Source organism: Hyperoodon ampullatus (genome assembly GCF_949752795.1).
Source record: "Hyperoodon ampullatus genome assembly, chromosome: 6".
NCBI classification, from domain to species: domain Eukaryota; kingdom Metazoa; phylum Chordata; class Mammalia; order Artiodactyla; family Ziphiidae; genus Hyperoodon; species Hyperoodon ampullatus.
In genome coordinates this window covers 6,490,691-6,515,245 of record NC_136919.1, presented here as the reverse complement: position 1 = coordinate 6,515,245, position 24,555 = coordinate 6,490,691, and the positions used below count along the sequence as shown (strand labels likewise).

The window sequence follows — 24,555 nt, the reverse complement described above, 5'->3', positions numbered from 1 at the left end:
GAATATGGAAAGATAGCAAATGAGACCAGCATCTCAATCCCTCAGGGGCCATTCACTTGCTAAACAGTTTTAAGAAAAGGCCTTCTGTTTCCCTATACCCCAGTTGCCTTATTTAAAAAGTAGAATTAGAAGGTGAGTGACAATTTCTGCTGAAACAGAAGCCACTGCTGATATGGTTGCTCTTGATGCTGGCATACCTCCAAGTTAAGCTGGTGAAAACAAACTTGGTATGAGCTCAGAGGTCTTGGTAAAATATAAATCGTGGTCTCCAAGACTTGCCCCCTCCTCCTCCCTGGCTTCTAACACAGGATTATTGGCAAGGGTCTGGAGTTTTCAGTTATAGTAGGTTGAGACTGATGATCTCTTTCTCTTCCCTTTCTCCCCTTAATAAGTAACGTCACCCCAAATATGACACGCACAAGGTTCCATACGTGCACAGCTGAAGAGAACAGCCCGGATTCTGGAAAGTTGATGCCTATATGATCACCATTCTCTATGGCTGTGGCATTATTGAGAAGAGCAAAAATACTGAAAGCACTCTGAAATGCAGTTCTACAAAACATATATATTCCTTAGAAGAGTAGAAAAGATTAATCATGTTATATACCCCAGAAAAGAAATGAAATACCATGAAATCTGAGGTATATATATGTACACACACACACACACACACACACACACACACACTGGAATATTACTCAGCCATTAAAAATAATGAAATAATGCCATTTGCAGCAACATGGATGGACCTAGATATTATCACATTAAATGAAGTAAGTCAGAGAAAGAAAATACCATACGATATCACTTATATGTGGAATCTAAAAAAAAATGAGACATGTGAACTTATCTATAAAACAGAAATAGACTCACAAAACAAACTTCTGGTTACAAAAGGGGAGAGCGGAGGGGGATAAGTTAGGAATTTGGGGTTAACAGATACACACTACTATATATAAAATAAACAACAAGTACCTACTAGATAGCACAGGGAACTATATTCAATATCTTGTAATAACCTATAATGGAAAAGAATCTGAAAAAGTATATATATATGTTTATGGCTGAATCACTTTGCTGTACACATGAAACATTATTTAAAAAACTACACTTCAGTTAAAAAAAAAAAAAAGAGAAATCTGAGGTGTTTGGTGAGCAGCTGTTCATCCTTAGTACCCAAGTCACAACAGATGTTTAATCAGGAATGTTTAATTTAATGTTTAATTTAAAAATCTTACAGATGTTATTTTCAGTAATATATTCTTAATAGGTCAAGATAAAAGATTACAGGCCCTTCCTGAATTTTGACCACAGTACTACTTTCCTCTGCATTCTTTAAGCTGGCCAACACCTAGCAAAACTTCTAGTGGTCAAAGAAGACAACAAAGAAGTTTGATTAGGTATCAGGCTATGGGATGATGTGGGGTAAGAGTGTCCTCTGAGAAACAAAACCTTAAGCCTGTGTATACCATAAAGGTATTGTAAGAATCTCCACCACAAGAAATTAACATAAAAATCGGCCCCAGGTTGTCTGGCCAAAATAAATACAAAACCCTAATGGGAGTGGGGATACACCCACAATCCTGCTTTTAAGGGATTCCCAGAGGAAAAAAACCATCCCTGTTGAAGGTATGCTCATATAAAAAATAATAATATTATCAATCATAAACGCACAAGGAAATAAACCACTGTGAAAGCTGACACAGTAGAGAGAAAAACTATCACCATAAAAACTTGAGCTAGGGACTTCCCTGGTGGTGCAGTGGTTAAGAATCTGCCTGCCAATGCAGGCAACATGGGTTCGAGCCCTGGTCCGGGAAGATCCCACATGCCGCAGAGCAACTAAGCCCGTGAGCCACAACTACTGAAGCCCGCATGCCTAGAGCCCATGCTCTGCAACAAGAGAAACCACTGCAATGAGAAGCCCGCGCACCGCAATGAGGAGTAGCCACCCTCGCCACAACTAGAGAAAACCCACACGCGGCAATGAAGACCCAACACAGCCATAAACAAACAAACAAACAAACAAACTAATTAATTAATTTTTAAAAAACCTGAGCTAAAAGAAAAATTTAAAGAACATATAAAACAAGAACATTTAAAAGGATTAAAGAAATAAAAGAAGCAACAGAAACCACAAGAAAATGAAAGACATTATAAAGATGAAGTATATCTGAGAAAGAAGCAAATGGAACTTCCAGAAATAAAAAATGCACTCATTGAAATTTAAAAACTTAATAAATCAGTTAAACAATAGAATAATTGAAGAGAACTCATGAAGTAGCTGAGAAAGTTACACAAAGTGTAATATATAGAGATAAAGAAATGAAATGAAGGAAAAAGAAGTTAAGAAGCATGGGGAATAGAATGAGAAGTTTCATACATATCTGAGCCCCAGAACCAACAATTCAAGAGAATGAAAGAAAGGCATATTTGAAGAGTTAACACCTGAGAGTTTTCCTACATTTATGAAAGGAACAAATCCCCAATGAACCCTAAACAGAGTAAATAAGAAACAAAAAGTCTGTACTTTGAAATATCACAGTGATGCCACGGAACACCAAAGGCAATGATAAGGTCTTAAGAGCTAGGGAGGACAGTCAAATATCCACAAAAGGAACACAGTTAAGTAGTTAGCCAACTTCACAAAAGGAACAATCAATGATAAAAGACAATGGAATGAGGTTTTCAAAATGTTTAGAGAAAATCATTGTCAGCTTAGAATTCTATACCTAACTAAACCATCCCATTAGAGTGAGGACAAAATAAAAACATTTCAGCCAAATAAAGAACTTGCTACTCACAAACCCTTATGGATAAAAATAAAAACAACCTATCATTCAGAAAGGAGGGAATTTAACCCAGAAAGGAGGAATATGCACGAAGTAACAACACTTGGCCTGCCTTAGTTCATGTCTCTGGCTGTGTGGATAGATGTTGAAGACATGGCTGCCCCCTTTAGATGGTCCCTGAGCCCACTTCTCCTTACTGGGCCCCTAGTACATACTGAGGCTTCACATCAATTGCTATTTATCACCTTATCCCAACCCATTATCACCAGCCTAGTTCTGTAGGCAAGAGCAGTGGCTAACAATAAAGAGCTCATTTAATATAAACCAGGAGTGAAAAGATATGGTACACTGGCAAGGACACTGAATTCACAAAGAATTCATAGACATGTGCTTCAGTCTAGCTCTCCCACATCCAGCATGGTCATTTTAGGTTAATGGCAATTTTTTTTTTTTTTTTTTTTTTTTTTTTTTGCGGTACGCGGGCCTCTCACTGTTGTGGCCACTCCCGTTGCGGAGCACAGGCTCTGGACGCGCAGACTCAGCGGCCATGGCTCACGGGCCCAGCCGCTCCGCGGCATGTGGGATCTTCCCGGACCGGGGCACGAACCCGTGTCCCCTGCATCGGCAGGTGGGCTCTCAACCACTGCGCCACCAGGGAAGCCCGGTTAATGGCAATTTTTAAAATTTTTTTCAATTTTATTTTTATGGCTGTGTCAAGTCTTAGTTGTGGCACGTGGGATCTTCTTTCAGGTGTGCAGGCTCTTCATTGTGGCATGCAGGCTTCTCTCTAGTTGTGAAGTGCAGGCTTTTCTCTAGTTGTGGTGTGCGGGTTTTCTCTTCTCTAGTTGTGGCACACAGGCTCCAGAGCGCGTGGGCTCCGCAGTTTGTGGCACACAGGCTCTCTAGTTGAGGTGCACGAGCTCAGTAGTTGCGGTGCGCGGGCTTAGTTGCCCCGCGGCATGTGGGACCTTAGTTCCCGGACCAGGGGTGGAACCTGCATCCCCTGCAGTGGAAAGCGGATTCTTTACCACTGGACCACCAGGGAAGTCCCAGGTTAATGGAAATTTAACACTGTATAGCCTTACCTTTTTTTAATCTATAAAGGGATAAAAGAATTATGGCAAGGACTGAAACCCTCTTCAAAAAAAATAAAACACGTTCCCAGTGTAAGTTTTTTGAGAAGTAGGTTCAATACTATTTCATGCGGATCACATTCATTCTCCCATTTCACTCTTAATATCCTTCACAATCCGTTCTCATGTCACCTCTCTGGGAGATCCTACTCAGCTCCCCGTTCTGTCAACATCAGCAGCATGCTTCCCGCAATGCCTGGGATGAAGTTCTCTCCATCTCAGATGCTCCCTCTCTGCTCTATCCATTCAATTTCTACCCATCCATCATACTCAAGTCCTGATTCTTCCTTCAGCCCTATCCCAACAACCTGTAATCCACATGGAGCTTTTTCAGCTGCAGAATCTATGAGCAACTTTTAAGCTCCTAGTATTTGCTGGTCATAAGACCAGGTGATTTCACATATGATGTACCTCATTAATCATTTTTTAACTACTGCTGCTCTGAATATCTTCACCCCGCAGCTTAGCATGTTATTATACACATTATCTGATTCTGCAATCGACCCGAGTTTTCCTTGTCTCTCTATCTCTTTGTTATCTGCTAACCAAGGCCCTCGAGAAAGGTATTCATTATAATCTTACGATGCTCTGAACTATTTGTTCAATAAATACTCTAATAGAATGTCTAGGATGTTTAAAATATACTTAATCAGGGACTTCCCTGGCGGTCCAGTGGTTAAGACTCTGGGCTTCCACTACAGGGGGCTCACGATTCTAGCCCACGCACCTAGAGCCCGTGCTCCGCAACAAGAGAAGCCACCGCAATGAGAAGCCTGCGCACCGCAACAAAGAGTAGCCCCCGCTCGCTGCAACTAGAGAAAGCCCGCGTGCAGCAACGAAGACCCACCGCAGCCAAAAATAAAATGAATTAATTAAAAAAAAATATTAAGAACCAGCTCCTGGCCAAGATAGACCATTTACTGTCAGTAAAAATTAAAATATTTTATTAAATGAGTTGCCGTACAAAAGCCTTTAGAACAATGAGGGGCACAAAGGAAATGCCAAGTATTGAAGCCACACACACACACAAACACACACACTCAAATAAGTAAATATCATTTATTTATTTTATTTTATATTCATGTTCATATATTCGTATAATATGAATATTTGTATTCATGTTTTATTCAGTTCACTTTTATTTTCAGATCTAGGGTATGGGAATGACCTATCATCTTACTTCACTCTAGTGCTATTTTGAACATTCACTTAGAGGCTTGTTGTTAAGTGTACTAAAGCAAAGTTAAGATAGATTCCCATGTTAGCATTTTCATGTAAATGACATAATGCATACTGGAAATAGTTCACTGACGAGGCTTTTAAAAGTATTTGGTCTTTATATACATTCACTTTGGGGAGGACCCCACCCCCCAACACTTCAGATGCTCTGAGATTTTGACATTTTGACTTTCCTGTTACTTTTTTTTTTTTTTTTTTTTTTGCGGTACATACGGGCCTCTCACTGTTGTGGCCTCCCCCGTTGTGGAGCACAGGCTCCGGACGCTCAGGCTCAGCGGCCATGGCTCACAGGCTCAGCCGCTCTGCGGCATGTGGGATCCTCCCGGACCGGGGCACGAACCCATGTCCCCTGCATTAGCAGGCGGACTCTCAACTACTGCGCCACCAGGGAAGCCCCCCTGTTACTTTTTAAATGTTTGTTTACCCAAACTCCATTTGCTGTGTAAAAACCACTTATTTCCAAAGCAAAGAAGCGAAAATTAAGGTCAACAACATAGAGGCTGTAGTAATTGCTAGCAAATGAACTAAAACTGGGAGCTGAATGCAACGATAAGAATACCTGTACGTGAAACATCTAACCATAGTAAATAATTTTATGTTTCAACATTCCTATCACAAATTCATTTTTTAAATATTGAGTGTCACAGCCTTAAAAAAAAACAAACCGCATCCTACTAATATTCAAAGTTGCGTCCTGTTTCCAAATATAAATACATTTATTCCACATTTGATAATTGGGGAAAATTTCCATTAAATTCCATTTCCCATATGAAGCATCAAAAAAGAAGAAAACATACCCGTATTACTCAGGACAAACATTAAGCATCAAAACAACCGAAACCATTCAGGATGTTCACTTAATACAGGCACACTGAGAAGCAAAAGAAACAAAACATAAACTCTACAGATATGACTGCTTACAGGACATATATAAACAAGAGGATAACAAAGATGACTTTTCTAGAATCTTTGATTTGAACACTATCCACTTTTAAAGAATAGTCGCAGCAACGATATCCATTATTCTATACATTTTTCTCTTGTTGCAAACGAAAACAATTTTAAACTAAAAGATCAAGCTGCCGTTGAGAAATGTATTTCCTGCATTCATACAAACCACTTCCTCTTTTGAAAAAAAAATTGTTTTCTAAATTGTTACAGTGAACAATTCCTTCAGATAACCAGTCAGACATTTGATATGAAGCAAATTTGGGGAAAGCCCCAAAGATATTAACATGTTTAATATAGATGTCAACCTAGTGGTTACAGCAAGGGCAGAGAAAATAATTTAATAGTACAATTCCTTATACGTACAATAACTAAAGTAGTCATCTTGCTAGAGAATGTTTCCCCAAATGGTAAAAAAATTTAACACTCTGCTACTCAGCTGGCTTCAGTTAGAACAGAACCAACTTTGTCCTGCCCGTGCTTCACAGAGCAGGCATCCCTGATTCCAAGTGAGGACAGCCTCCCAAATTAGTAAATTTCATTTGTTTTATCAAGATAATTATCAAACTGATAATCATTCCAAGTAAATTCCTTCATTCTTGCTTAACACGGACATAGATTCCTTACTAAAATTGTATTTTTCTCTTTAAAAGATCCTTTTATGTAATATATGACACATAAAAAGAGTGCATGCATATTTTATTGTCATTAGAAATGTGAAGTTTTATCACATACTTCTTAGAATTCTACCTTAATTCATAAATGACTCAGAATGTCCTATTCTACTTCATGATAGGGGCATCTATGTAGAATTTAAAAGCTAACAATGTTCAAAGCCAAATATGTTTGGAAGCTGTAATATCACACAAAAATGGAATGCAAACTCCCTAAGAAATGAATACACTGTTCTAAGGGTTCATGGTCAGCATTTTAAGTTAATTTAACTTTTAAAACATTTCCTTAAATCGGGTTATACAGTAAAACTCATGATTAGGCCAAATAGGGCAACTTCTCACATTGTATAGAGAATTCTTCTGGTTAGTCAACACTCAGAACTGCAATGAATTTGAATTACGAATCCAAGTTAACTGTTTGATGGCAAACAACTGCCCAGAAAATGAAGACGTTAGCAGTCCAAGAATCACTCAAGTTAAATGAAACTAGACCTGTAAGAAAAGGAGAAATTGATGCCAGAGTTTAAAAACCATAACTTGAGCTCACTAACAACTTCTGCAGCTACTTGTAACCAGGAACTGCAGTTTCTGTTAAACAATATCCTATTTTGCACTTAGAAATTATGTAAGAGCCAACAGTCACAAGGCAAGGGCGAATTAGAGAAAGGGAATTATTCATTGCCTGACATGGATGAACTCAGTTTAATGCATGCATTTAGAAAACACTGTTCTCTCTGTTCGGAAATATTAGTTCACATTCCATTCATTTTGATAACCTTTTCCTTTTTCGTCCCAGCACCGCACTAGCCAGCTGCAGCATTATCAGAAAGCTGAGATTAGGCACTGCCTCTCATCCACATTTGTCTAGCATGTTATTATTCCAAAGCACAGCGACAGATAAAACCCGACTTTAAAGTGTTTGTCACCAAAATGGCATTCAAGAAGTATGTAGGGAGCACATGGGAAAATTCACCAAACAGTCACTAAGTATTAGGAAGAAAACGAAAGGCAAATTCCTCAAAGTCAAGGACTGTGTGATTCCACGACGGTATCTATGCCACCACCACACCTCACCAGCACACAGGCAACAAATAATGGGTGAGGGAATGAATGGATGGGAACACTTCACAACTCAGGAATTCTGTCAACAAGTTAGATGCTTTTTAAAAATGACAATAAGGCCATGAAATCATGATTCCATTAGAATTCTCTTAAATTAAAAAATACATATATACGGTAACTCATTTGGGAGCCCATGTTTAAACAGAAATAGACAAATTCGGAATTTAGTTGGATGAAAAGCTATACCAAGCAGAAGCAAACTGCAAGAAAAAATTTACTAGAAACATTTTAATAAAATAAATTAATGGCTACTTAGCATTCTGATTCTTCACAAGTAATCTCCAAACTCTATAAAACTTGAAATACTGACTCCATTAAAAAGTAGTCTCTTGCCCACCTCTTTACACACTATACTCTACCCCCGGCCCCCCAAATCGAGAATACATCAAGAGTTTAAATGGTCCTTTGGCACCATGTCCAATCTGATGGCACTGGTCTTCTGAGAGATGGGGCCATGGAGAGCTGGGCTCTCTGTATTTCTAAGCCGGTCCTTAAAAGTGTGTAACTTGGAAATGATAATATTCTGGTTGTCTAGGCTTTTTCCACCACACAACAATATTTTAATAGCAATGATGAAAATTTTAAAATAAAAGATGACCCACATATCGATGAAAGGCATAGAGAAGGCTTTATTGGGGGTAAGTAAAGATAACTGTATTAGTATATACATACATACATATGTATATATGTACACACTCACACACACACACACACATATACATACACACTCATATACGAAGTGTATAAAGAGCACCTGTATGCCAGAAAGAAGAAAATATATTTTTAAAATGAGCTAAAGGGACTTTCCTGGTGGTCCAGCAGTTAAGACTCCACATTTCCAGTGCAAGGGGCCCGGGTTCAATACCTGGTCAGGGAACTAGATTCCACATGCCACAACTAAAGATCCCCCATGCTGTGACTAAAAATCACACATACCGCAATAAGACCTGGCACAGCCAAATAAATAAATAAATAAATAAATTTTAATGTTGACCTTGAATGCAGTTAAATCACTGCACTTTATTTTTTCTTTTCTTCTTTTTTTTAATGTTTTATTATTTTATTTTTATTTATTTATTTTCGGCTGCGTTGCTGTACACGGGCTTTCTTCTAGTTGCCACGAGCGGGAGCTACTATTCGATGTGGTGCGTGGGCTTCTCATTGCGGGGGCTTCTCTTTTTGCGCAGCACAGGATCTAGGCGCGCGGGCTTCAGTAGTTGTGGCTCACGGGCTCTAGAGTGCAGGCTCAGTAGTTGTGGCGCACAGGCTTAGTTGCTCCGCGGCATGTGGGATCTTCCTGGCCCAGGGCTCAAACCCGTGTCCCCTGCATTGGCAGGCGGATTCTCAACGACTGCACCACCAGGGAAGCCCCTAAATAAATTTTTTTTAAATAAAATGAGCTAAAGATTTGGGCACTTCAAAAAAGAGGTTACTCAAATGGCAGATAATGGCATACAAAAAGATGCTCAACATCATTTGTCATCAAGGAAATGCAAATGCAAATTAAAACCACTACCAGAGTCCACTCCATGCTCATCAAAAAGGCTAAAATAAAAGGACTGAGAATACCAACCGTCCATGAGGGCAAGGAGCAACTGCCGCTGTGTGTCGGTTGGTACAGCCACTTTGTCAAAGCTCTGACAGTGCACCGCGCCAAATACGCACCCGTGACTCAGGGTTCCACTGCACCTCAGGTACACGCCCAAGGCAGAGAGACCATGGCCACCAACTGACATGTATAAAAATGTTCACAGGAGCTTTTCTTCTTTTTTTTTTAGGAGCTTTATTCTTAATTTAGTCTCAATATGGAAACAGTCCAAACATCTATCAACCTGAGAATGGATAAATTGTGGTACATCCACACAATGGGCACCACATGGCAACACAAACCACCCCTGAATGACAAAAATATGAATCTCACAGACATCATATTGAGTTAGAGAAGTCAAACAGAAGAATATATATTATGTAATTTGTATGAAGTACAGAAATAGGCTAAATGAATATATGTCAGAGGTCAGAATAACAGTTATTATTATTATTATTACAATAACTTTGGGGTGGGGAGAGGGTTCCAGGGAGCCTGCTGGGGTCCTAGAAATGTCCCTTATCTGGGGTGGTGGCACACGATTTCATATATATGTAAAAACTCATTGAGCTGTCCACGTGACATGTGGCCATGTTATGGTATGTAAATTACACCTCAATAAAAACCTATTTTAAAAGGTCTATAAGAACACATACCAATGGCGAGAGTGACCACCTCTGAGGAGGGTCTGGGAGGTGGAGGGCTGGACAGCAGAGAATACTTCCACCTGATCCTCAGTGCTTTAAGTTTTTTACAAGAGACTCCTATATTTGAGTAAGACATAATATGGTTTGATTTTTCCATGTTCCCTTGCAGTCCTTTGACTGCTCAATATTACAAGACAGATAGTAAGGACTACTTTTTCCATGTCCTTAAAAAGGAGGAAAAAAGTCTGGTTTTACCTTCAACTTGAGCGTATGGGTCACGAGCCATGAGATGACCTATTCCAACCTCTACTGGTTCTTTGACATAGCCAGCTTCACTAATTTCAAATCACTACAACTCATTCCAAGTCTTCAAATCCAAAGCTTTCTGACAGTGGCATAAAAACCATTCCATTGAACTGATTTTCTTTCCCCATCATTCTTCTAAGGCACATGGCATCCTCACAACATACAAATACGTTCACTGGCCCAGAGGTAAAACTGTCAGTTTTTTTTTCTTATGTCTACTTTCAACGTGTAAATTTACATTTAGTTAAACTGGGTGCCTCAAGGCTAACAAATACCCTCTTGTAAGCAAATGACTAAACATCTGGCCACACACGGAACACAAAGCAACAACGTGGACTCGAGCAGATTTAGGCAATTTGAACACAGAGCCAATCCCTCTGTGGAACATTTAACTTCCCAAAAGGAGAAGAAGAAAATCAGGCTCCTACCCAGATCCTACGCAGCTTAGAAGATGCATGCACATATAGTTCCCATGAGCTGTGTCATCAAACACAAGCGTAGTTTAGGAAAGTCCATCCTACTCATGGTGGGAGCAGCTACAATGTCTTTGTAAACACAGGCATGGCATTCCAAATGTCGTGGGGCTGACTGCTGGAAAAAGGAGGGGGAGTGATCTTGAATACAATTGGATAATTTAATCATGGGCAGAAACTGGAGGAAAAGATTTATATTAGATCTGAAGGCTATTAGAAGTCAAAATGGGAAATTACATTAAGTATCCATAAGAACTGAAACACTGCGTCCTTTCAGCTTGTTACTGACAAGAGGCTTCACTGCTGATAATGCAAAAACTGATATAACAATCAAATCACAGTTTGTTTTGGGGAAATTACAGTGCTTCAAGTGATACTCATAAGCAAAATAACTTAAGAATTCCAATGTTTAGACATTGCTCTATGAGCTTCAACATTTGTGATGCTAAAATCCAGTAATTTATCACATCCTTAGGGAGGAGGTAAATAGTACTTCCATAAAAAAAACAAAATGACTCTCTACGTATAAGAAATAATAATAGGACTTCCCTGGTGGCGCAGTGGTTAAGAATCCGCCTGCCGATGCAGGAGACACGGGTTCGAGCCCTGGTCCGGGAAGATCCCACATGCCGCGGAGCAACTAAGCCCGTATACCACAACTACTGAGCCTGCACTCTAGAGCCCGCAAGCCACAACTACTGAGCCCACGTGCCACAAGTACTGAAGCCCGCTCGCCTAGAGCCCGTGCTCCACAAACAAGGAGTCACTGCAATGAGAAGCCCGCACACCGCAATGAAGAGTAGCCCCCGCTCGCCACAACTAGAGAAAGCCCGCGTGCAGCAATGAAGACCCAACACAGCCATAAATAAATAAATAAGTAAATTTAAAAAGAAAAAAGAAAAAGAAATAATAATACATCCTTGGAAATATTAAAATAGTTGAGGAGAGCAATTCAATTTGGTAGCACCTTCCAAAAGTCCTAAAGCTGCAACTGGACCCAGCAATTGCACTTTTGTTAAGTTAACTACCTTGGATCTGACCTGAGGGAGGAAAATTAAAAAGTCATCCTGGAAATTTTTCAATCACAAAGGACTAGAACTCACACAGCATGTGTGGATCCCCAACCCCAAGTTGGAAATTCAGATTGATGCAGTCCTGGCCTGGTAGTGACCCCAGGTAATGCCAGCTCCCTGGAGAACCCACTTTAAATGTAGGCCAGAGATGAAATTCCAAGAAACGCACATTTATAATCACACACACTCTGTTTTGAATCTCACATGTTTTTCTGCTGTGACATACTTTCTTATGTGACTGAAATATAAGGCAATGATGTTGGTATAACATAGAAGGCTTGCCAGTCTATATGCAATTTTTCACAGTAAATTAATGTTTGGAAGCAATTACAGGTAAGCCTTAGCAAGGTCATGCAGATTTTAAGAAAAAGGGTAAGTACGCCTGAAACTAATATAATATTGTACGTCAATTATACTTCAATTTAAAAAAAAAAAGAAAGAGGGCTTCCCTGGTGGCGCAGTGGTTGAGAGTCCACCTGCCAATGCAGGGGACGCGGGTTCGTGCCCCGGTCCGGGAGGATCCCACATGCCGCGGAGCGGCTAGGCCCGTGAGCCATGGCTGCTGAGCCTGCGCGTCCGGAGCCTGTGCTCCGCAGCGGGAAAGGCCACAACAGTGAGAGGCCCGCGTACTGCCAAAAAAAAAAAAAAAAGAAAGAAAAAGGCTAAAAATCTACAGAATTGCAACTAGTGGCTGCTTCAGTGGCTTCAAGAACTGCTACAGTACTCATTCTGTTGAACTACCTGGTAAAGCTACGTATGCAAAATCTGGAAAGATATTTCCACCTGTGGCAGAACAACAGATAAGTGCAGGAAGTATTTATCCAGAATCAGATTTTTCATTTTGCTGAAAGTGAATGCTTCCAAGGACCTACATGTCTTAAGGACCTAATACTCAGAAGGACCTACATCTTAAAGGACAAGGGCTGTGATACTCAATTCAAACGCTAGCTGTTTTACTAGGATTGTTGTTTTGTTGGTTCTCTGGTTACAAAGTTCTGTAAGTATTGAGTGATCTATTTCTAAGCCTATTTTCCCCTAAGTCCTGTTCATTACTTTTAGCAGCTCTTTTTTTTTTTTTTTTTTTTTTTTGCAGAACATAAAGGTTTTCAGCAACGCATTTATGGCATTATAGAAGAAAGGACAAAAATATAGGAGGAAACAAGTCAGCAGACACAACAAACTGAAGAAACAGGCCCACATAAATTGCAGATACTGAAATTAATCAAACAGAGAATATAAAGTCAGTGTGTTTAGTATGTTTAAAGTAAAATATGGTACAAGGGTGTGACAAAGCAACAAGAAAATAACAAATGACTATATAGATTTTAAAGAGAACTACAAAGAACTTCTAGAAATGAAAATGTAACAACTGAAATTAGAAACTCAATGGACATGTGAAACCACAGATTAGACACAGTTTAAGAGAGAATTACTGAAATGAAAGTTATATCTAAAGGAATTACATGGAACACAGCAGAGAGAGAGAGAGACAAAGAGATGAAAAATACAAATATAGCTTAATAGGCATGGAGGATAGAATAGATATTTTAACTAACGCCTCATAATCAGAGTTCCAATGGAAACAACAGAATGAGGAATAGGCAAGCAACAGAAAATTCCAATCTGGAGGCAATAAGCCCAATGAATCAAAAGGTAGATAAAGAAAGTCACCCCTATTTTAAGACAAAAAGACAAGAAAATAGATCTTAATAGTTACTAAAAAGAAGAGACAGATTATCTTCAAAGGATTAACAATTATACTGGCTTCTCACACACTGTGACTTCTCAACTACAAACGGGAGTCAAAAGATGGCAGCATAAGACCCTCCAGGTGCAATACAATCACCCTAGGGCTGTACACATGGAGAAATCATGTTTCAAGAATGAAAGTGAAAAAAAGACAGTCCTAATCAAACAAAAACTGAGATTTTACTGTAATAAATCTCTGCTAAGGGAACTTCTAAAGGTGTCCTTTGGGAAGAAGGAATAAGACCCCAGGTACAAAAAGAAATGGTGAACAAAGAAAATAGAAAGCATACTTACAGAAGTATAAAAAAAAATTAATGCAGTTGAACCAAAAATATTCACAAATACATTGCAATGTTAAGAGGGAGCTGGTTTTAGTTAAAGTTGTCTGGGTGGACATTAGTAAAGATCCCAATTTACTTTATAGTTAGGCTGAACATATATGTTAAAATGTCTAAGACTTCCCTGGTGGCGCAGTGGTTAAGAATCCGCCTGCCAATGCAGGAGATACGGGTTCAAGCCCTGCTCCAGGAAGATCCCACATACCACGGAGCAACTAAGCCCGTGTGCCACAACTACTGAGCCTGCGCTCTAGAGCCCATGAGACACAACTACTGAGCCCACATGCCACAGCTACTGAAGCCTGCGTGCCTAGAGCCCGTGCTCTGCAACAAGAGAAGCCACCACAATGAGAAGCCCGCGCACCGCAACGAAGAGTAGCCCCCATTTGCTACAACTAGAGAAAGCCCACTCACAGCAACAAAGACCCAAGGCAGCCAAAAAAAAAAAAAAAAAAAAAAGTCTAGGTTTACCAAATAAAGCACAGAAACAGAATACATAATCTCCAAAGCAGTAGAGGAGAAAATGGAATGAGGAAAACAAAACACAATTTTCAAAAATCCAAGAAGGCAAGAAACAGAGAGTACCAGGGAAAGGGGGAAGGAAACATAGAAAAAGTGAAACAAATAGAAATAAAATGAGAAGGTATACATCCATCCAAACTCTCCAGGTGAAAGGTAAAGACCATCAGACTGTATTAAAAAGAAATCCAGCTATATGCCATTTACAAAAGACACATCTAAATATGGGAACAAAGAAACATGTAGACTAAAACTATGGGAAAGACTTGCCAGGCAAATGCTGACCCAAAGAAAAGGCTGGTTTATGTTGGGTAAAATAGACTTCAAGGCATAAAGCATGACTGTGGAAAGAAGATCACCATATATCAGTAAAAAATTAAATCACATTGAAGACATTACAATTCTAAACTTTATTCTTTAATAAAACAGCTTTACAATGGAAGAGCAAAATGGACAGAAAATGACAAATCTTCCATCGTTATCATCGTAATAGTTAACGTAATGATCACTGGCCACTGCCATAAATGGCTTTGAGTATCTTGTACATATTATCTCAACCAACACTCGCATCAATCTTTTCCTTCTGTGTTCCCATTTTACAGACAAGGAAAGTGAGGCACAAAGAAGTGACATATCTCTATCAAAATACTTTACAACAAGTAGACAAAAAATCCTTAATTATAGGAAGATGTGAGTAATCAGCAAGTTTGCTCTAATGAAAAATGTAGAACTCTGCGACCAAGAAATGGAAAATACACATTCTTTTCAATTACTTGGAGAACATTTATAAAAACTGACCCTGTACTAGGCTATAAGACAAGTCTCAACAAACGTAAAAGTCTCAAACTCAGACTTTCTATAACCACAATGCAATTAAATCAGAAATCATTAACAAAAAGATAAGTTTAAATACGTCATACAATTGGAAATTTAAAAATATGCTTCCAAATAAATTACTGGAGAGACTAAATAGTAAGTGAAAAATATCTGGAAATGAACAATAATAATACTACTGCATACCAAAATTCGTGGGTTGCAAATAAAACGGTAGTTAAATGGGAACTTTGTTCCTTAAATGCTTACACTAGAAAAGAAGAAAAGTTGAAATGAGGAAAGCATCTGAAGAAAGAAATTTTTAAAAGGGCAATAAAATAAATCCAAAGATATTGACAGAAGAGGAAGAGGAGGAAGAAGAAGAAAAAGAAAATAAATAAAATAGAAAGTAAAAAGAAGTTCCATAAAGATAACTTTTGGTTCTTGTAAAATACTAATAAAAAATTATTTTAAAAAACAGACCCTCGGGACTTTCCCGGTGGTCCAATGGTTAAGACTCTGTGCTTCCACTGAAGGGAGCACGGTTCGATACCTGGTCGGGGAACTAAGATCCCCCGTGTTGCACAGCGTGGCCAAAAACAAACAAACAAACAAACAAATAAATAAAAGATGAAGACCATTAATGTCCTTTGAAAAAAAAAACAACAACAGACCCTCGGAGTTCCCTGGTGGCACAGTCGTTGGGAGTCTGCCTGCTGGTGCAGGGGACACGGGTTCGAGCCCTGGTCAGGGAAGATCCCACATGCCGTGGAGCGACTAGGCCCATGTGCCACAGCTACTGAGCCTGTGCTCTGGAGCCTGTGAGCCACAGCTGCTGAGCCCATGTGCCACAACTACTGAAGCCCATGCGCCTAGAGCCCATGCTCTGCAACAAAGAGAAGCCACTGCAATGAGAAGCCAGCGCACCGCAAAGAGGAGTATCCCTCACTCACCACAGCTAGAGAAGGACCGCGCGCAGCAGCAAATATCCAACACAGCCAAAAATAAATAAATAAATAAAAATGTAAAAATATGTACATTATTAAAACAAAACAAAACAGAACAGACCCTTCCCGGGACTTCGCTGGTGGTTCAGTGGTTAAGAATTGCCTTCCAATTCAGGGGACGTGGGTTCGATCCCTGGTCGGGGAACTAAGATCCCACATGCCGTGGGGCAACTAATCCTGCACGCCGCAACTACTGAGCCTGTGCACTCTGGAGCCCATGTGCCACAATTAGAAAGAAGCCCACGCCGCATCGAAAGGTCCCGCGTGCCACAACGATGATCCCGGGTGCCACATTTAAGACCAAATGAAGCCAAATAAATAAATAAATAAGAATTGATTTTTAAAAAAAGGCCCTCCCCAAAAAGTATAAATAAATAATATTAGGAATGAATAAGGGGGACACAATATATGCAGCAAAAAATTAATATGGGATAATATTATAGGCAACTTTTGGCCACTAAATTTGAAAACTTGGGATGAGATGGATATATTTCCAGAAAAATATAACATACTAGGATCAACCAAAGAAAAAGACAGTAAAGGAATTGGATCAGTAGTTAGAAACTCTCCCACAATGAAGTATTACAAAATATTTAAGGAACAGTTAATTTCATCTCACATATATTATCCAGAGAATAAAGAGCAACACTCCAAAACTAAAAAGAAGTAAAGCAAACTAGAACAGCCAAGAAAGAAAAATTACAGATCAATTTCAATGACTATAGATGCAAAATCTTAAAATGTTAACAAAATAAATTCAGCTCTGTATAAAAAAAATACATCATAACCTAGTTATATTCATCCCAGGAACGCTAATTTGGTTCAATACAAGAAAATTTAATAATGTAATCTACCCGTTAATGGATTAAAGGAAGCAGAAAAGGTATTTGATGATGTTCAATATTAAGTCAAGCTTTAAAAAAAAAAAACTTCTTGGCAAAATAGAAAAAGAAGGGAAATCCCTTAGCCCAATAAAGGGTATATTATAATCATGCTTAATGGGTAAACATTTAAAGCACTCTCTTTATAATCTAGAACGAGATAAGGAAGTCCACAATAACTGCTACTGCCAGCATAATAGAGGTCATAACAAGCAGAGCAAGACAAGAGAAATAAATAAAAGACATAAAGATTGAAACAGAAGAAATAAGACTGTCATTATTTACTGGTGTTATGACTGTCTCTATGGAAAACCCCAAAATAGAAATAAAAAGAGAGTTTAGCAAGCATCTGGCTCTAAAATTAATATATAAAAGTTATGTGTCCTATAGTCCGCACGAATTAAGTAAAAAACATAATATCAAATGAAAAACAGTCAAGTCACAAGAAAAGAAATGAAAGTATGATTTTGTTTCTATAAAGGTGAAAAGGGCGCAAAATTATGAAATAAACTCTTTGGAGATACAGACACCTTCGGTAAAGCTATGAAGAAGCGAGGAGATGATTAACACCAAATTAAGAATAAAGTTTACCTCTAGGGTGAAGAGAAGGATGAAGTTAGGAAGGGAGACTTGAAAAGCAACAATAAGATTTTTATTTCTTAAGATAGATTGTGGATTAGCAGCTGTTCCCTTTGTTACTATTCTTTACACTGTACATGTGTAGTATACATAATCTTTTTTAAAGAAAAGGCTCTGAGGGAATTCCCTGGCGGTCTAGTGGTTAGGACTCTGTGCTTCCACTTCAGGGGGCACGGGTTCGATCCCTGGTCAGGGAACTAAGATCTCGCAAGCCACGCGGCGTGGCCAAAAAAAAAAAAAAAGTAAAATAGCTTTGTTTAGAGACCAGGAAGGAATGGTGGAGGCTCTGAAAGGTATTTTATTAACCACAGTTGGATGTTTTAATTTTTTTCTCCCACTTCATTTGGTTGTATTTTCAGGTATTTCTACAATGAGCAAGGATAGATAGCTTTTTTTCCAAGAAAAGGTCATAATAGTAATGCCTTTTAAAAAGTCTTTCAATAAATAAAAATCACTCCAATTTTACATTTAGGGTATAAAATATTTGCTACAGAATGTACACCTTTGTGCCAGGCATGTTTCTGGGACACATATACTGATTTTACCTCCTTTAACCCCAAATGTTTTTTTGATAAACTTTGGGTCAATTTATTTCAATGGAATAACATATTAAATACTTCGGGGAATTAATATTTTATGAGAACTTATAACAAATTTATGGTAACTTTACCAGCAAATTAATATATCTTTTGGTAAAGTAAGTATCTCCACTCAAGATCAAATATAGACATTAAGAATGTGGGGCTTCCCAGGTGGCGCAGTGGTTGAGAGTCCACCTGCCGATGCAGGGGACACAGGTTCGTGCCCGGGTCTGGGAAGATCCCACATGCCGCGGAGCGGCTGGGCCCGTAAGCCATGGCTGCTGAGCCTGTGCGTCCGGAGCCTGTGCTCCGCAACGGGAGAGGCCACAGCAGTGACAGGCCCGCGTACCGCAAAAAAAGAGTGTGTTTTCTAATATATTAGATAATTTTAGAGGAAGGCATGCTAATATATACCTAGGCTTTAAGCAAGGAATTTGGCAGAATTGGGCAATAAATAACGAATTCACACTATTTTCTGAGCAAATCCAACTCCAAATAATCTGGCAAAAGTGAAAGAAATCTACGCAAAAGCAGGGGTTTTCCCCACGTAAAGCATGAGTCTGTGAATGACAAAATAGCCCTGGGCAGTCACCAGTGAATACTGTTATTTAACAGCCTACTTTTGTTTACACTAACATTGATGACTTTTATAAAAAGAAACTTTAACTTCCAGGGGAAAAAACACAGAGGGAACCACAGGAAGACACAGTACAAGCTTTATAATAATATTCCTAATTGCCAATACAAGTCCATTTTGGGAAAAGCTTTTGGGAGGACTTTCCAATGCAAGCCTTCAAGTACAACCTGTTATCAACCTGAATGAATCCATTAGAACACAGGCCACTTGTGTGAATCTCTTTACCTTTTGAACAGAAGCACTGTAAGCGGCTGAGCTCTTCCAGATGGCACTGGACAGTCTGCTCCAGCTTTTAAGAGGTTGACTTTTTCTTTGAAAAGCCATTAAGAGAGAACCACAGTCTGCGGAAACCACCCCCTAAGGTATGTTCATGGTCTAAGTCTCCGTGTCTGATGACTAAATAAATCAACAAAACTGCTCAGATCATAACACCGAAGATTCCCCAAATTTTAGATTCTCCCCCTGCCACCCCACCGCCAACATCCCTCCGTTGACACAAAATGAAAATGATCCCAAGTTAAGTGGCCTTTTGTGGTTGCAGCAGAAAGGAGAACTTGGGGACCAGCAGTCTGGGAGGATACGTGATGAACATTAAAAAGGGAAATGAAAGAAAGACCCTCACTTTCACCTTACCTTTTCAACATCTGCCTTTGTAACATTTATGTCAGCATCCATTTTCTCAAAGTACTGCTGGGCTCGGTCAGCCTCTTTGCAATCCCGCTCAAAACGTCTTTTACTCTAAAAGCAGAGGAAGACGGTGGGGGGGAAAGTAATTTTTAATGAAACTATGAGATTCTTATGAGAAGATGTAATTTTATCGACATCTGCCCCCCACCACCACCGAAAGCTTTCTTCTCCAAACTGATTTGTTCCGTGTCATCATTTCAGGAAGTTATTTCAAAATCCACATTTATTTCCATCCAAACTGTCTAATCTTTGTTCTTTCCATATGATTTTTAGAAAAAGACTCTGCTTGAACTCTTTTGGGCTTAACATTTTACTTTCAGTAATGATTTCTCGAAACCAGTTAAATTCAAATTATAAAAATCTCTCAAGACAATAAATAGTGTCTCTGTTTGTTTTGTACTTACTGGTTGATTCAAGCTTAAGTTAAATTCAAACGAGAAAATCTATAAAGACATTTCTTGAGAGGTTCGGTTTTCACTTACTGATTCTAGTTGCTTCCAGCAAGTCTCTATGTGCTGCTGTGCCTTCCGTCCGTCATGAAAGTGCTGGAGGGGGGAACAAACCCATAATTAGTACCCCCTCTTTCTCATATTAACACTTGAGAAAGAAAAATTCATCCACTTCAATGATATTTAAATATTGAATATCTAGCATGTGCATGACAGAGAAGTTTAAGAGTTAAAAAATAAATGGGAAATGAAAACAGTAATAGTCAAGAGTTCACTTTCAAACTTTAGCTATAATAATACTGAATGCTAAGACTTACATACACCAGTTGTAAAAATGACAGGAATGCTTTATTAAGACGGCAATCACTTTGATCTTTATTTTTAATTGCTTTGAGATGTAATTCATATACCAAAAGATTCACCCATTGACATTGTTCAGTTCAATGGATTTTAGTATAGTCACAAAATAGGCAACCCTCACGTCAATTTTAGAACATTTTTATCACCCCCCAAAAAAACGCCGTACCTCTTAGCTGTCACCCTAGGCAACCACCACACCACTTCCTGTCTGTATAGATTTGCTTATTCTGGAAGTTTCATATGAATGGAATCGTACAATATGATGTCTTTTGTGACTGACATCATGCCTTCATTATTTCATAATGTTCACTTAGCCTAATGTTTTCAAGGTTTATCCACATGATCACATGTATCAGTACTTTATTCCTTTTTATTGCAGCGTGATATTTCTTTGGGTGACTATACCACATTTTGTTGGTCCATTCACCAGCTAATGGGCATCTGGCTGCTCCCAGTTTGGGGCTATTATGAATAATGCAGCCGCAAACATTTGTATAAGTTTTGTGTGGATAGATGTTTCCATTACTTAGATTTTCTTAAAACTTAAAATTCATCTCCCTGCCATCTGCAAAGGCCCTGAGGCAGGTATGTGCTTGGTGTTGACCATCAAGGACACCAGAGGGCCAGACCAAAGTGAGCCTCAAGAATATGAGGAGATGGGGTCAGAGAAGAAAGGGGCAGCCTGTGCAGGGTCTCGTAGGCTTTTTGTATGAATGAGCAGGGGATCTGCAGATGCCGTAAAGGAAGGTTCCGGGTGGGAGTCTCTCTCCAACCCTGGAAACGATGGAGACTTGGACCATGGGGTAGCAGTGCAGGTGGTGACAGAGGCTCAGATTCTGGGTGTCCTTTGCTCAGGAAAACGACTAGGATTTGCTGGCGAATCAGATCAGACGTGGGCTGTGAGATACGGAGGGGTCCTAGTGATTCCAAGGTTGTTCAGACTTGCATGGACTACGTGAACAGAAGCCCTTGCCCTCTGGTTCTGTTAGATTTGCCACGGAGAGGGTTCTGGCATATCAGAGGGCGTGAATTTCCATCTGCAGCTTTCCCTCGCTAGGATGCCAGGGGCTGGCCAGGTCCTTTGACCAAAGGCCACAGCTCCGTTCAGGCAGCACCCCTGCAGCTGATCTCTGAAGTTCCTTCAAGGCTGCCTTGCCCTTTGAGACCCAGGGCCATGGCAGCTCCCCACCATGATTAGCCTGGGGGTACCGGTCCATCCCTTACTGCTTTTCCTGAGACCTTTCCACAAGTGGTAAATGCTCCTTTTAATAAATGGCCTTCCCTCAATGACTAGGCTTGAATGTGCTGTCTGTTTTCTGGCCGCCGAGGTAAGCACGGCTGGGAAGGGTGTGCTGTAGAGAAGGCATGGTGAAAGGGGGACAGGCACGGACAGGTCCCCTCGGTACAGCCTCAGAGCCTTCTCTCTCAATCGTCAGTGCCTATGGCTTAGCCGAGTCACAAAAGGTAGCTGACTCCTGGGAGGCCAGGGAGGAGGAGACAAAATCAGATTTTTTTTTTTTTTTAAGAACAGTGCTCCTTTATAAGGGAATGTTTTCTTGTCTCTCTTCTGAGGTCATGTTTCACCATTTTAAGCGCCTCTTGACAGCAAGGTTTATCCATCTAGCAATTTTTTGGTCTAGGGGAGCCCCGTGGGGCTTCATTTTTCAAGTCTCATAATAGACACAGGGATAGGACCGAAAAGAGATGGAGTCAAAGGTAGGAATAAACAAGCAAGAAAGGCTTGGGCTTCGGGAGGAGTAAGGTAAGCTGAGAGCAGAGTTAGGGAGCTTTGGAGGAAGTACAGGTTTTCTGAAAGCCACATATATCATTTTAAAGAAGGATGGAAGGGAAGGAGGGAGGGAGGGAGGGCCTGGGGAGGGAGGGGGGCAGGAGGCTCCGGAGGGAGACCAAGGCTCAGCTGTGACCCTCAGCCCTGAGAGTCCCTCGTCATTGTCCCAAACAGTCCAGAGGACCAGCCCCATTTCCTAAGCAGGTCCCCTGTGTTCTGCAGTTTGCAGAAAAGATACCTCCATCCCCCCAAATCTTACTTCGAGATTCAAAGACAGACACAAAAAGAAAAAGAAAAGCTCAGCACCCAATTCAGAGCTGGGCTCTAGGCTTCCGCTCCAACTCGACAGCAACTCTGAAGTGAATGTTTTCACAAAACGAAAGCTCCCTCACAGCCAGGGCCGTCCTGATGGAGAGGAAACGCACACAAAGAACACGGACACGGCACAGGAAAGGTGGACTGGGCTTTACTAGCAAAGGAATCTTCTCTGAAGACAATAGTGTTCCAGAAAAGGTCATGTTTTTGGAAGCACGAGGGATGATTTTTATTGAAAATCTACTACATAGTAAACTCTCTTGTCACTTCTTCATTCCAAGGTTCAAAAATAAATATGAATTTATTTTTCAAGCACGGTGTGGACCTTGCTTGACGTTACTGGTGAGCTTTTTGCCAGGAAGGACTCCTGTCACAACACACCCCATGACACCACAATTCGGTGGGACTGAAACAATTATCTGAGAACTACACCTGTGATTGCATTTCATGTAGAAAAAAAATCTAGGTGTCACTGATTTTCCTTCCAGTCTTTCTTGCCTAGTATGTTTTCCTCCAAAATGGATTTGCCTACAACACACAAAAACAACCTTGTGGGCTTCCCTGGTGGCGCAGTGGTTGAGAGTCTGCCTGCCGATGCAGGGGACGCGGGTTCGTGCCCCGGTCCGGGAAGATCCCACATGCCGTGGAGCGGCTGGGCCCGTGAGCCATGGCCGCTGAGCCTGCGCGTCCGGAGCCTGTGCTCCGCAACGGGAGAGGCCACAGCAGTGAGAGGCCCGCGTACGGCCAAAAAAAAAAACCCAAAAAACCTTGTGCTGCCTGATCCCTTAGGAAACTAATGGATGGAACAAAAGCCCTCTTGACAGTTCTGAGCATCCCATGACCTAAATAGCAGCGGCCCTTTGTAACCAGCTCCATCTTCCCTCCTTTAATCGGAAAAGCTACCTTAACAGTTACAAAGTTAAACAAAGCAACCAGCTTGCCAGATGTGTTTGTTGTTTATTAACAAACAATGGTCGAACATTTCTTCGCTGGGCAGATAGCAAGTGTGGATCTAAAAACTGTGTCTCCAAGCGCTAAATAAAGAGGAATTGTTCTCTAGAAAAAGATAATAGGCACTTCTTTTGGAGCCACAGAGTGAAGTCATCACAGCTCTTTTCTCCTATCAGAGAAGAGACAGGAAATGTCATCTCTAGAGACCCAGAAAAATGCTCTTTGCTTTCTCCTGTAATAAGATGCTTTAGTTTCTCTTCAAACATAATAATAGACCTTTTAAAAATGCCTGATGGTATCTGGGATGACAGCTAAACTTACTTTCATTTCAACTTTTTGGTCGAACCTTAAAAATATACAGGTAAAATCTATACAAATAAAATCAGCCTTGAAAAATTTTTTAGAAATCTCCTGGGGACCAGGGGTAGCTGCGATAAAAAAATCACAGGGAACCTAAAATAGGCAAGCATTAACTTAAAGCAAAATGACAATGACAAAGCTTCTAAGGAGATTTTACTGCACTGCAAGAAATCATACTTAGGCTGAATAGACAAACGGTGAGAATGTTTATTATTCACATGTTACAATTAGGTACAACAGCTGCTCATTTTACTATATATATATAATATTTCATTAATTTTTAAAACTACATTTAAAAAAGCAAAATATGGCATTGATGTGAGAACAGCCACTTCAAAAAAAAAAAGTGGAAAAAAAAAAGAATAAACACTCAACTAAGGACAGTCAGCCATCTGGAATTTTAAATAAAACTCAGATTCCACAGATGAAAACAAAGGAACACAAAAACTTGAAAAGGCCAAGAGAAAAGGAGCTTCCAGAAAACA

General features: G+C 40.0%; 1 protein-coding gene across 1 annotated transcript in view; it reads right to left on the bottom strand.

Annotated features, from left to right (window-relative positions):
- FNBP1 (formin binding protein 1) overlaps positions 1 to 24,555 on the bottom strand; it is a gene marked incomplete at its 3' end in the record, with an annotated part of 98,956 nt that overhangs the window by 36,649 nt on the left and 37,752 nt on the right. The window contains exons 5-6 of the mRNA XM_079707059.1: positions 20,329 to 20,391; positions 19,793 to 19,897 (exon numbers count right to left, since the gene is read on the bottom strand). Of these exons, the coding sequence (XP_079563185.1) occupies positions 19,793 to 19,897; positions 20,329 to 20,391 (168 nt within the window). The remainder of the gene's footprint in view (positions 1 to 19,792; positions 19,898 to 20,328; positions 20,392 to 24,555) is intronic.